We start from the raw sequence: 13,832 nt of genomic DNA, 5'->3' as shown, positions 1-13,832 counted from the left end.
TAATTAGATTAAAGTACCATTACTATTAAAGTACCGTATTTTCTGGACTATAAGTCGCTCCGGAGTATAAGTCACACAAGGCCAAAAATGCATAATTAGGTAGAAAAAAAAAACATACATAAGTCGCACTGGAGTATAAGTCGCATTTTTGTGGGTAATTTATTTTACAAACTACTTGAGTTGTCATGGAAGTGATTACTATTAAAGTACCGTATTTTGTGGACTATAAGTCGCTCTGGAGTATAAGTCGCACAAGGCCAAAAATGCATCATTAGGTCAAAAAAAAACATACATAAGTCGCACTGGAGTATAAGTTGCATTAATTTTCCAAACTACTTGACCAAAACAGACATGACGTCCTCTTGGAAGGCAAGTTGTAACAATAAAAGAATAGAGAACAGGCTGAACTAAAATGTACCGTTTTAACTAGCCAATCCCGGACAGGCAGAGTACGGCATAACCAATAACTGCTGTACTTACGATGAGAGCATGCTCTCGGCCCATGGTGATCACCGTCTGGTTGATAATCCTCAGCAAAGACGCCACAATGTCCTGGATGTGCTGAAATGTCTCCCCCTAAGACCAGAGACACGAGTCAGTACAATAAGTCAGGAGTAACAGACGCTATCTCCGAGATAATGTCATATTTATATGTTGATGCGACATTTTGAATCGCTGGGGAAACGTTTGCGTCGCCTTGAGGGTTCGCCTTGAGATGCCACCTTACTGCTTGGAGATAATACTAGAGGTAAGATACCAAAGAGGCATTTTATATTCATAAAGACAGAAAGAAAAGAAAACCAGGACAACAGTTTGTTCCAAGTGTGCTATCATGAAATGTCTTTGCTGATCAGCCAGGCTTTGGGAGATCCAAAAATAGCTACGAGCCATGTCCAAAAATAGCAGATGTTATTCTATTAAATCTAAAAACAAACAATATTAGTCGTGTGTATCAGTGTGTGCTGAGAGTCAGCATCTCCGGGGACTTGAACGTGGAACACAGAACGTGGAAGTGGACGCTAATACGTTCCAAACTGCTTCAATTAGCACCTTGGCAGGTGACATTGTTTCCTCAGCAAAAAGAATATTGCTATTATTTGAGTACTTTGGGGTGTTAAGATGTGAATCTTTGCTGCTTTTATCTTCCAATGCTGCTCATGAATTCCCCGTCTTCTTTTATGGATGCATCCCTTTGTGTAGTCTGGCACAGCATCTTAATTAGACGCCCGAGAAGAAAGACGGCAGCGAACGAGACAGGCAGGAGCGCAACATCAGGGGTGAGGAGGCACCGTCGTCCCCGTCACCTGGTTGCCATGGTTACTATGTTACCAAAGCAGACATGGGGAAAACAAGTGGTATTTTTTCTGCTGTTGAATGTCATCAATCCTTATCGCAATGTGCAGACAAAGATATTTTCATCACCTAATCATAATCAGTCAGAGATACCGGTGAGATTGTTCATAATGTCACCCCGCCTTGTCTGATCAACAGTCCACAACACAAACAGTCACGCCTTATTAATTCCACCAGGCAACCAACAACAATCATTAATTGCTTGGCTGATAATGCTAATGTGGATTTTATTCATATATACTGTATACACACACACACACACACACACACACACACAACATGAGGAACCATCTAGCTTAGAGTTAAAAGCGACACTTACAAAAAATACCCAAAACTTTAGAAATGGCTTTAAACCCTCTCTACACTATACATGTTAATTAGTCTGAGTTAAGTTAAGTTAAGTTAAAGTTAAGAGGACAATGACATAGATGACATAGAGCCAATTTTACAAACTACTTGAGTTGTCATGGAAGTGATTACTATTAAAGTACCGTATTTTCTGGACTATAAGTCGCTCCGGAGTATAAGTCGCACAAGGCCAAAAATGCATCATTAGGTCGAAAAAAAAACATACATAAGTCGCACTGGAGTATAAGTCGCTTTTTTGTGGGTAATTTATTTTACAAACTACTTGAGTTGTCATGGAAGTGATTACTATTAAAGTACCGTATTTTCTGGACTATAAGTCGCTCCGGAGTATAAGTCACACAAGGCCAAAAATGCATAATTAGGTAGAAAAAAAACATACATAAGTCGCACTGGAGTATAAGTCGCATTTTTGTGGGCAAATCATTTTACAAACTACTTGAGTTGTCATGGAAGTGATTACTATTAAAGTACGACCGTATTTTCTGGGCTATAAGTCGCTCTGGAGTATAAGTCGCACATCACCAAAAATGCATAATTCAGTAGAAAAAAACATACATAAGTCGCACTGGAGTATAAGTCGCTTTTTTGTGGGTAATTTATTTTACAAACTACTTGAGTTGTCATGGAAGTGATTACTATTAAAGTACCGTATTTTCTGGACTATAAGTCGCTCCGGAGTATAAGTCACACAAGGCCAAAATTGTATAATTAGGTAGAAAAAAACATACATAAGTCGCACTAGAGTATACGTCGCTTTTTTGTGGGTAATTTATTTTACAAACTACTTGAGTTGTCATGGAAGTGATTACTATTAAAGTACCGTATTTTCTGGACTATAAGTCGCTCCGGAGTATAAGTCGCACAAGGCCAAAAATGCATCATTAGGTCGAAAAAAACATACATAAGTCGCACTAGAGTATACGTCGCTTTTTTGTGGGTAATTTATTTTACAAACTACTTGAGTTGTCATGGAAGTGATTACTATTAAAGTACCGTATTTTCTGGACTATAAGTCGCACTGGAGTATAAGTCACACAAGGCCAAAAATGCATCATTAGGTCGAAAAAAAACATACATAAGTCGCACTGGAGTATAAGTCGCATTTTTGTGGGTAATTTATTTTACAAACTACTTGAGTTGTCATGAAAGTGATTACTATTAAAGTACCACCGTATTTTCTGGGCTATAAGTCACTCCGGAGTATAAGTCGGATTACAATAATCATCATCATCTTCAGAAAGAAAAACGATAGCATTAGTATGATTGTGAAGAACAAATGTCTGATCCAGCTCTTGGATTGGATCCCATGAGTGTGTGTGTGTGTGTGTGTGTGTGTGTGTGCACGCCAAATCAAACGACCAGTGAGCCGAGTGTGCGGCGACAAAAAACAAAAAAAAAACCCAGCATGAAAGCGGTGAGTCACAGCTTTTATAGACTGATACATCAGAGTATTGGTGGGTGTCGTGTCATTTTCACACTCTGTCATCCTCCCCTTTCAGCCTGCACTCCACCCAACGTGAATCCATCCCATCGTCATTAATTACATCTTTCTTCCCCCTTCAGTGTCACTGCTGCTAAAAAGCCAGTGATTCATTAGCGCTGAGCACACCAACAGAGTTGGGGGGAGAGCAAAAACCTTTCCCTCAAAGACTCGGCAGGTTGTCAAAAAGTGGCCCAAGCAATTAAAAAATAAAAAAAGTGTGCGGCAAAATGCATCATTCTGACGGGTCGGGGCAAGCAAACACATGATTAAAGACAGAAAGGCCTCGGGTTATTTTCTATACGCTTTAGGATGCAGGAGCTGGGTTAGAGGGCACATTATGTTCACTAACCAAAACGTGTACTTTTTCCTCATATTGTTTATTTATCATTCTCGACGACTAAGCCAGAAGGGGATTCTATTCAACTCCAGTCCTGTAGGTGGTAGTAATGCGTCTTACAGCACCATCTGCTGGATCGGTGCCCCACTTGGACCCCATGCAAACTGCAACCGGACCACCAACCGACTGATAACCAGACTAATTCATTCTGACTGGAATATCGACTCGACCCAGCGACTACGGGCCTGGCTCCGATTCCACCGTGCAAGCGTACCCAATGCTGCGTTCAGTGATTGTATCTGAGGAGGCGCCTCACCACGTTGTCTCTGCTCAGGACCTCCAGAATGTTGTTGAGCAGCTCCAGGCTTTCCCTCCTCTCATCGTGCGGCCCGTCAGCCATGGCGGCCAAAGCTCTGCTCAGCTCCCGCAGCATCATTGGCAGCAGCACATCTCGACATTCTGGCGATGGAAATAAAATGAGTATGCAGATTTTGTAAGAGTACACACAACATCTACCACAGGTTCTTAAGCACCGCTATGGTATACCTGCTGGGGGCCAATAAGTCACGATGAAGAAGAAATGGAACCCTAACCTGAGAATGCATAATGGGGCGCCATCAACCCGATGACAGCCGACTTATCAGTCACCATAACGCTGCCCCCCCTCCCTCCCTGATTAATCCCAATCTTTACTTCATTAATTTCTTACCTTGACACTTCATAATCATAATCATAATCAGGTTCATTAAGAAAGTAGAAAAACATCATTACAGAGACCTTTCAGATCGTTATCTCATCTTAAAAGAGACATCAGTATTATGGGCTGGCGTTTTTGCTAAAAATACATTTATGTAGTTAAAGTTACACAGTGTATTCTTAGGAATGGAATATTTTCCACTCAGTTTTAAGTACGGCAAAGTGCTTATCTATGCCGAAGGGGATTTGATTGACTATTGACTAATGAGCGGACAGGATGCTGTTCCGGATTTGATTGACTGACTAATGAGCGGACAGGATGCTGTTCCGGAGTACTTCAGGAGCTATGCTAGGCGCTAACGTAGACATATCAGTTTTTTTATATCAACACCGGCTGCTGTTTATCCTTTGAACTGATCTGACTCCTCAATATTTCCTTCAAATCTGACAGCCAATGAAAATTGTGGGAGACTCGTTTGCTCCAGACGTGAGCGCATTTACAAATTGGTATTGCTGGCGGTGATTTAAAATGTTTTAATTCTATTGTAAACTGTCGTGATAGCAATGAGTTAGTGGAAGTGGTTTTCCAAACATTGTAATCATTAATACAAAAACAAAACAGCTTTTCAAATAACCAAAAAAAAACTTGTTTTCCCTACTAATTAGTGAAAGTTTGATTTGCATAAAATCCGAAACCAAAAACCATCATTGCTGCCCTCTACAAAATCTAAATCCTGTTTTCTTCTTTGTAGTCACTATAATCAAGTAAACCCAGCCGAGACGACTCTTCGCTCGCCGGAAGCACAGCAAGATGCCCTCAGTGCCTAATAGCCACCGAGGAGTTATAAAACAAAACAAAAAAAAGTACTTGATTTATGCTTGTTTTCCACGCCATTACAAATACGTGGTAAAATGCGAGTATGACAGGATAACAGATGAAGGCGGCGGCCAGATTTGTCAAAGCGTGTCCATTCATTCTCATCTAGCAGAGGCGGGATTTCTATTTAGATGCTGCAACTTTTACATTAGCGCCGAAAGCCTGCCACACCTGATTAATCCATCAGAATAGAAATTAATCAGCATTTGTTTTTTCCCCGTTTCTGATGAAGATAACGCTTTGTGTGTCACCGCAGCGTTGTTTGTGCAAGCGCTGTGACAATTAATCCATGTGCCTTCCGGCGCAGAGCTGCACGCTTCATTAATAAACTCGCAGAGAATACCCGCTCCCCGGTGAAATGACCCCCAAAGGCCACCTGCTTCTACATTTTTATCGATCAACAAAATAAACCTGGCGGATGTTTCCTGAACGAGGGAGCGAGGTGAGGTTTAGCTGAAAAAGGATTTGAAGCTTTGTGTGTGTTTTCTACGGGGTCAGGAGCCCACACGTAATTGTGATTGAATATCCACAGCGTTACACCTCGGTGTCAAAGTGCGGCCGAATGGAAGACTGCGTTTATACAGACTAGAAATATGAATTAGTTACAGCTACAGGGTGTAGGACTAGAGTCTCTGCAGAAGACGCAGTCAGAAAAAACCAAGCTGCATGGAAGGAAGCGCCTGACTCGTGTAGCGACGCATGTGCTGACTTGGTCATTACTTCCCAGCATCTTACCACGCCGCCATCAGGAATGCTAATAGTCAGCTAACAGCAGCTACTTCATTGACTTGCCGGAGCTACATTGCCTGCCTTCCCTCAGGGCCTTCAATCATGGAGGAACACCTTCCACACCGCTATGCACCTTCAAGGTCATTCTTCTCAAGTTGACGGCCAAGCCAACTGACCACGACTAAAGCTCATTATTGCATCATGCCACAGGGAATTACCGACTACATCCACGCTGTGGTGGACATTCATCATCATACTTTCAATTATCATCTTTTGCTATGGATTAATACAGCTGAAAAGCCAGTATTTCCAGTATAAGAAATGCTGCACACGTTCAACAGACTGAGAAAACATAAGACACAAACGCCACTTTCATAACTTGGCGGAGTGAAAGATAACACATTAAAGGAAATATTGCATTATTGTGATATGGTATATTATGAGTGTCTATTACTATTAGATTGTCATAAGAGTGGTTTATTTGGTCTCAAAAACTGTTGACTATTATATCATTTAGCGTCAATGTGAGAATAAATATTTCTAAATGGGCCTGCATTTTTTTGTGACTAGGCATGCCCATTCATATTTCATATATTATATTATTATATTATTATATTATTATATTATTATATTATTATATTATTATATTATTATATTATTATATTATTATATTATTATATTATTATATTATTATATTATTATATTATTATATTATTATATTAAATTAAAATAATCAATTAAATGAACAAATGCTTAATATATATAAATAATAATAAATGAATAAATAAATAATCAATAAATAAAAATAAATATAAAATAAATATATGATAAAATAATTATAAATATATAAAATAAAATAATCAATAAATCAAATTAATGTTAAAATTCTTGTGAGCACAAAATCATGCATGGCCTCGTCATGTGAGTTGGGTGTGTGTCGTGACACCCCCAGTGTCTTCTCTAAAGTACATCCAAGTATAATTTCTGTAGTATTGTCCCTTGAGAAGTACTGTAACCAAAATACTAGTTGAAATGTGAGCCGCTGTATAACCTACAGGTAGGTTACCAAGGTGGGGTTAAGATAAATGTGTTATACGTGGGGCGTGGCTTCGGGTCAAACGTCCAAAGGGGTACGCCGCTCGAATAAGTTTAGGAGCCACTGCTTTCTCCTTTCGCCAATTCCCAGCCCACTTCCTGTGTCCAAAGCAATTCTCTCTCTGACCTTTCATATGGGGCCTTGTTTCAGCATCAACTTTTATGGCGCCGACAAACCTTCCCAGTGGTTGCAGACATAACCATTTGTCAGGGTTAGCAGACCCAAACAAGGAGGAGGAGAGGCTAACTTCAAAGTGAATTGCCAGACGTTATTAAACTCTCCAAGGCTGATGTGAGCCTCTGTGATCTCCATGCAAGCCGTGCTGATCGCTTTCATGAATTAAGTCGTGATGCACGAGCAGGCTCTTAGTTTCTGTGGCGAAAATGCTAGCGTATACTCCTAATGCTCAATGACCACTTCAACAAGATTGCAAGATTGCATTGGTAGTCAGTCGTCCATCGCTACATCGTGAATCAAACGTCGCTCCCTCACTCGATCAAGTTTTTATAAAAATTAACCCATAAATGATGTTTAAAAAAACATTTAAGTTCTTGTAAAGTTTATAACCCTTTAAATGAGGTTGACCAATATCAGTAGAAAGGTGACTATAGGGGTGCTATTTCAAGTCTGTGGCGCTCTATGTTGAAAACTGCATTTAGAACAGACGTTTCATGCAAATGCATCGTTACAAAAAACAAACAAACACGTATTTGTAAACATCATCTTTTATGTTTCTATATCCAGAACCGCCGTCCCTGGCGAGATGTTTTCACGCTTTCATTTGTCTTTCCAGCACATTTGCATAGGACAGATGCATATTTGTTTTAAATGCATGGATACATTGTTTGCCTTTCTGACTGTTCCATTCCCAAAGCGCCTATATTACGTTATGTCAAGCCATCAAGCGCTAACACAATCAAAAACCAATTGTGACCAACCGTGCATCAGCAGGCGAACGCACTTCCATCCATCCATTTTCTATACTTTATGGACATCATTTGTATTCCAATTTCTTCTTGCAGCCTACCAAAGTAGTGGACCACAAGTTGTTTTTAACATGCACACAAAGAGGTTTTTTTTTTTTTTAGCCATTTAGAGCAATAAAGTCAATAAAAAACATCTCTTTGAAGGTCCAAAGTGCGGGCCTACGGCACATTCTAAAAATATAATGGAGCAAGTATGCTCGAAAAAGTAGTAGTTTTATAAATCGCAGTATTAAGAAGAAAAGTTTTACTCTACAGGAATTTCACAAAAATCATGTTGTGATACAATAAAGACAAAAAAAAAAAACAGAATTTTAGGGTGTGATTTTAAAGTTGTATTCTAACAAAGTCACTATTTTATGAGAATACACTTGGAATATTGTGAGAAAAAAAAAGCATATGGTTTAATTATTAAAGTCATGATGAGAAACAAAAAAACAAAATAAAGATCGATGCAGTCTCTCCTTGAAGAATATAAAATATACCTTCTGAGCATAGTACTGTATATGTACTGTAAATATCCAAGCGTCCTTTCATTTTTCAGTATAAGGCCCCCGTGGAAAAGGTTTGGACCCCCCTGTTATGAGGTGTTTTAAAAGCCAATAAAAGAGGCCCATCGCTACAGTACCCTTTTGCTTATTGCTTCATTATTTGATGATTTTCTTTGACCCTCGCCGCTCTCCGACGTGAAAAATCACAGCAAGTATCCGCCAAAAAGTGACTAAAGTCAATAATGCAGATTGGTGGGGACAAAAGAGATCACTCAGCGCTGATTAAATCCAGACAATAATGAGCTACGAGTACATCACACATCCATATTCATCAAGCGCTCACGTGCGTCCATTAAGTATCCTCAGCAGGGGGATGGAGGATGGAGACGCGGGCGTGAGCAATGTCAACAGCAGGAAAACGCAAGCGATTTACTTAATGAGAAGACTTCTGTTGTGACGACGGGATGGGAATTATCGTTTTTAAACATACAAGAGCGTTATTTGTCTATTGGTTTTGATGGCGGAAGATGACAATGTATGGATGTTTAACAACTGCAGGAAACTGAGGAAATTGAGACGAAACCGCTTTTAGACTAAAAAAAAAAAAATCACAATCCTTCCTCTATGGCTCCCTTTTAAACGTATTTTTTTCACGTATTTTGTCCCCCCCCCCAAATGATCTCAATCTGTCTGCCGTGCCTAGAGACAATGTACCTTGTGTCGCATTGCTAGCCCACGGGCGCATCAACATGGAAAAACCAGCTTTGTGTACTGTATGTTAAAACGCACACAGTCACGTCCCGACCTTCAAATACTTTTCGGCTTACCTTGGGGAACATGCTTGTTTATCACACGGCTCGCTAGTTTGTAATGCAAATTAGAGGCAAAGTTATTCATAAGCACCGAGAGTAGCAACGGCATCATAACGGAATCTGACTTTGTACAGATAATAACACTTATTGTCAGTTATTCATTGTAAAATATGCACGCTTAACAAGGACATTAAAATACTACAGACGCTGCTCCATGAACACATACAGTAGCTGAAACAGCCAAACCAAGCAAATATACACGTGTAGACCACCACAACGTATATACTAGTGCGTCATCTTCCTTAACTCATCCAATCCCAGACATTTCCCAAAGACAGCAGCCATTTTAGGTGATATCAAACCGTTTTTTCAATGCACACGGAATGCTGTGTTTTATGGCTACATCAACATGTTGAGGAGTGCTCATTTTATTTATTTTGTGCCAACCAAGGTACCTTTAGTTGTACCCGGCATTCAGACCTACAAGAAACTGAAGAAACAAAAGATGGACTAATCATTTTTCCATGCCTGTACGCTCCATCAGGGAGCCTCCAAATGGCAGGCCGGCTCCGACAGGCAGATGGAGCTATGAAATATGTACCTGCGGTGCATTGAAGCCACACCGGGGGCCATTAATGACTATGAATATATAATTCAGCTCCTCTGCATGTTTCTGCCTCCTGGACGATTGCAATCCTTGCATATACAAGCCGTCTGATTAGCATCCAAATGCTAAAATCCATCTCAATTACATTCTGCGACAGGCTTCATCGGACGATGCACGGGGAAATAAATAAATAAGTAGCCATGCAAACTCCGCATGGGGAGACAGGAGCAGATGAGGGATGTTGACAATTGCATGAGTGGATTTAGGTACCAAAAAAAAAAACAGAAAAATTGCAAGAATTTGCATGTTTTGTAGGTTCAAAGGTTCTAAGTCAGGGGTCTCAAACTCAATTTACCTGGGGGCCACTGAAGCTAGGGTCTGGGTGAGACTGGGCCGCATCAGGTTTTCCAAATAAAAACAAAATGCATTTATTAAAAACAGAAAAATATACAAACTTTTCCAGTTCTTTGGTTCTGATTTTCTACAAGAAAAGCTCTGTTCTCAAATATCTTAATTTTAATTTTTGCAACTGCAGGGTCTTGAGACACATGCTAACTCGCAAACTAGAGAGCTAGCGACCTAAACGGTAGCCTTCAAGTTATTTCCTTTAAACTTAAATAGCCAAAAACTTACCACTTCCACACGGATAGGGAGGATAACTATTAACAGTTATTTAACCTTTAACATGAACATGAATCAAACGTAATAATTTTTTCTGGGTACATGATACCATACAGCATCCATATCAAACTTGCGCGGGCCGCACTAACATTAAACTTTCATATCAAGGCGGGGCCTCAAACTAGTGTCCTGCGAGCCACACTTGGCCCGCGGGCCGCGTGTTTGACACCACTGTTCTAAGTACTGCTTCAAGATGCTAACAGTGACAAAAAATATCATGCTCATTTTTCGGGCATTTGTGTTCGAAAGCTTTCTAGATCTTCCAGAATCTGCACCTCGTCCAGCTGGATTTCTTTGGCTTTCCAAAACGGTCTCTTTTAATTTATTACACCCACGCCCCGCCTACTCAGCTGCGATTGGTCCAACTCAGCTTGTACCCGGACACCCCCATATAAGGAAGTCTGGCTCATTGTGAAAAAAAAACAAAACATTAGCATCAGGCTTTAAAAATGCTATATAGATTTTAGTTGAAGTTATCTCAGCACCTTCCAACCGCGCTCGCCGCCATTTTCCGGCCTCAAACGCCCCGCCCTGCTTCTACAGCTGTTGCCTCTTCCTCATTCTTCAGGCAGCCATCTTTGTCATCGCCTCACCCCCCCCCCCCCGCCTCCCTCCGAGATCAACCAATCATGTCAGCCCAAATTATTATTCCTATTTTTAAGCCGCTTCTATCATCTTCCTTTTTTCATCACGCTGGATGCACTTGGTCTTATCTCCTTGACCTCCCTCTGACTCCCAACATCTGAGGAGTGTGTCATCTTGGCGTGGATTCAAACCACATTTTTTTTGCTTCGTATATTGCACAAACACAGCACTCTGGTGTGCGCACAAATGGATGCGTTTGGAAAGATGCCACCTTCTCCGCTTCCAGCGCCTATCCTCACCTCTTCCGTTCCCGTCCGCCACCTCTGCAGGTGACAGAGTGTGAGGGCGCTGACAGGCGGCCGAGCGGACGGCCTGTCGTCTCCACCCCGGGGGAATCAATCATCCGAGTCGGGAATCGATACAAAAGGGACTACGGACTTTGTGACTGATGGGTGGAATTACGGCTTTGTGCAGGCGCCTTTGACACAAAGCTCACATGCATACTCACAGCGATGCAACGTGAGGAATGCACAGCGGGTCCAATGCCACAAAGCTGGCGCGGACCTGCCTTTAGCCTCATTTAGCCTAGCCTCGTTATGTACACATTAGGCAGGTCGGCGTTAAAGCAACACATTAGCTGTCACAATGGCGTCTTCAGCAGACAAAGCGCCACTTATCAGCGCGCCAGGCTCAAATTAGGCAGCGCTAATAGGGCTGGGGCGGGGGGGTGTTGCTGAACTCAGCGTGATCAGCCGTGTTTTGCACTTTAAAAAGGGACCGCTGGCATAGGCGGTGAGTTATTTAACTGGAGAGGCGCCGTGAAAGATATCCCATAAATATGTCAAACTCAAGTGCTCTCAAAACGCTTCCCGTCGTGTTTACCTCCAACGCTAATACCTTTTCTTCTTTGGCGACATTAATATGCACCGCCCTGCAACGACCGCAGACATGAATGATGTCCTCATTTTCTCTTTGCAATTGAGCTTCTGACATCCGCTGTTTGGGCGGAGAATGTGTCGCCGCTACGGACAAAGTCAAACCGTAGCAACCGTAGCTTTACTGATGGACACTACTTTCCGAAATACGCAGCGAGACTTTTATTTGCCAACACTTAAAACGACTTAAAATACATGTTAATACATTGAAATAGCTCCCGTTTTTTTACTATTTTGTCACTTCTTCCGAGGATGAATCGAGTATTTTCATCCCGTGGTAAACCTTAAACCTGTAACCGGTCCATACCTCGTTATGACGACCCCATAATCGATCAATTACAAACATCCCGACTTTTTCTGCTGTTTATTTTGCTGAGCCAAAGCCTGCAAACTGTGGCTCCGTCACCACTTAACGGGCAACGTGAGCACTTAGCAGAGTCAACCAAATCTCAACATTAGCGAACACCTTGATCCGGGATGCTTTAGTGGACATTAGCTTACAGTATTAGCATTAAGCAGCGAGCTGTGTAAAGGGCAAAGACCTCCCATCCTGGTCATAAAGAGCAGCGTGAACAGCTGTCAAAGTATTCACTGCATATCCGACAGCCTGTTCAATGGCATAGGAATATTAAGCGGAATGCTCGCCAGGATTTTCTGACCGAGTGCTCCGCCAATGAGCTTTAGTACGTTACATGTGGCGCAATCTGCTCCCGGTTGGAAGCCGCCTCCAAGTGGAATAAAAAGCACACACCTTGGCGCTGGAAAAGTTGGCCGCCGACAATTTCAGACATGGAGGCCACCTTCTGCTTCTGTAGTTTCTCAGGCGGGATGCAGGAATAAAAGTCACGCAGGAGCTGACTGGAGAGAGAGAGAGGGAAAAGGGAAATCATATGAACTCGGTCATATTTATATGGCTTTTACGGGTTTTTTGCACTAGGGGCAAAAAGTGATGACGCAACTCCACAATAGAAGAGAGCATGTTTGGTGCATGTCATAGAAAAAAAGGTAGCTGACACCAAAGCTTTTTAGCCAAGCCACCTTACAATATTCATATTTTGACATATTGCGTGTGTCACATGACTATAATTAATTCTAGCTATGCTGGAACGGCTAGCGTCGTAATGACACGATATACTATTATTACTGTAAGTACAGTGGCTAGAATAATTATAGTCGGTAATAATCTGACCACCTGCTGACTTTTAAGTTTATATATATTTACAATGAATATAACAATGAATATAAACATAAAAATATCCTTGTAAGTTGAGCATGCAGGCCTGAGTGGGAACGTTCGGACACCCCTGACTGATGAGGCATCCCGGCTGAAAGACTTGGAGCTCCATTAGTCCTCGTGCTGGAGACAAATAGATTGTTTTCATTTACTTTTAAGTGTACTTGGTGCCGTTGTATTGCTTTTCCAATATGGACTTGGAGATATGTGTCAGATTTACGTTGTATTATCTAGATTGGTTGTATGAAATATTGGAGGGAGTTGATGACGAGCCTCACGCCAGCAGTAATTGGAACTACCTTGATTTATTTTCATGGGAAGGTACCACTGTTAGCACGTTGTATTTTCTATTTATTTGTGGACGTCATGGACCTCCGGGAAGAGAAGCTGTAATGAGGGTCCAAATAATCAAGAATAATAGCGTCAGATGATCATAGGTTGTAATAATATGAATTCTAAAAGGCACATGTGGTACGCAGCCATGAGCAGAGCGTTCCAACCTTAATGAGGACATTTTAAGTCATTCTTTTCCGCAGATTGAATATCGAATCTTCCAGCTATTAA

General features: G+C 41.3%; 1 protein-coding gene across 5 annotated transcripts in view; it reads right to left on the bottom strand.

The window, feature by feature from the left end:
- Positions 1-13,832, bottom strand: part of dock2 (dedicator of cytokinesis 2) — an 82,872-nt gene that overhangs the window by 44,926 nt on the left and 24,114 nt on the right. For all 5 annotated transcript variants that reach the window (XR_013625280.1, XM_078788261.1, XM_058062957.2 and 2 more), the window contains exons 24-26: positions 12,786-12,892; positions 3,859-4,001; positions 481-576 (exon numbers count right to left, since the gene is read on the bottom strand). Coding sequence is in view for 4 of the 5 variants with exons in the window: in XM_078788261.1 (XP_078644387.1) it covers positions 481-576; positions 3,859-4,001; positions 12,786-12,892 (346 nt within the window). In the remaining variant the exon portion in view is untranslated. The remainder of the gene's footprint in view (positions 1-480; positions 577-3,858; positions 4,002-12,785; positions 12,893-13,832) is intronic.

This window comes from Doryrhamphus excisus, linkage group LG22, assembly GCF_037039965.1.
Source record: "Doryrhamphus excisus strain RoL-2023G ecotype Guam linkage group LG22, RoL_Dexc_Guam_v1.1, whole genome shotgun sequence".
NCBI classification, from domain to species: domain Eukaryota; kingdom Metazoa; phylum Chordata; class Actinopteri; order Syngnathiformes; family Syngnathidae; genus Doryrhamphus; species Doryrhamphus excisus.
Note: the sequence above shows the minus strand (reverse complement) of the source record. Positions and strands in the feature narration are given on the sequence as shown.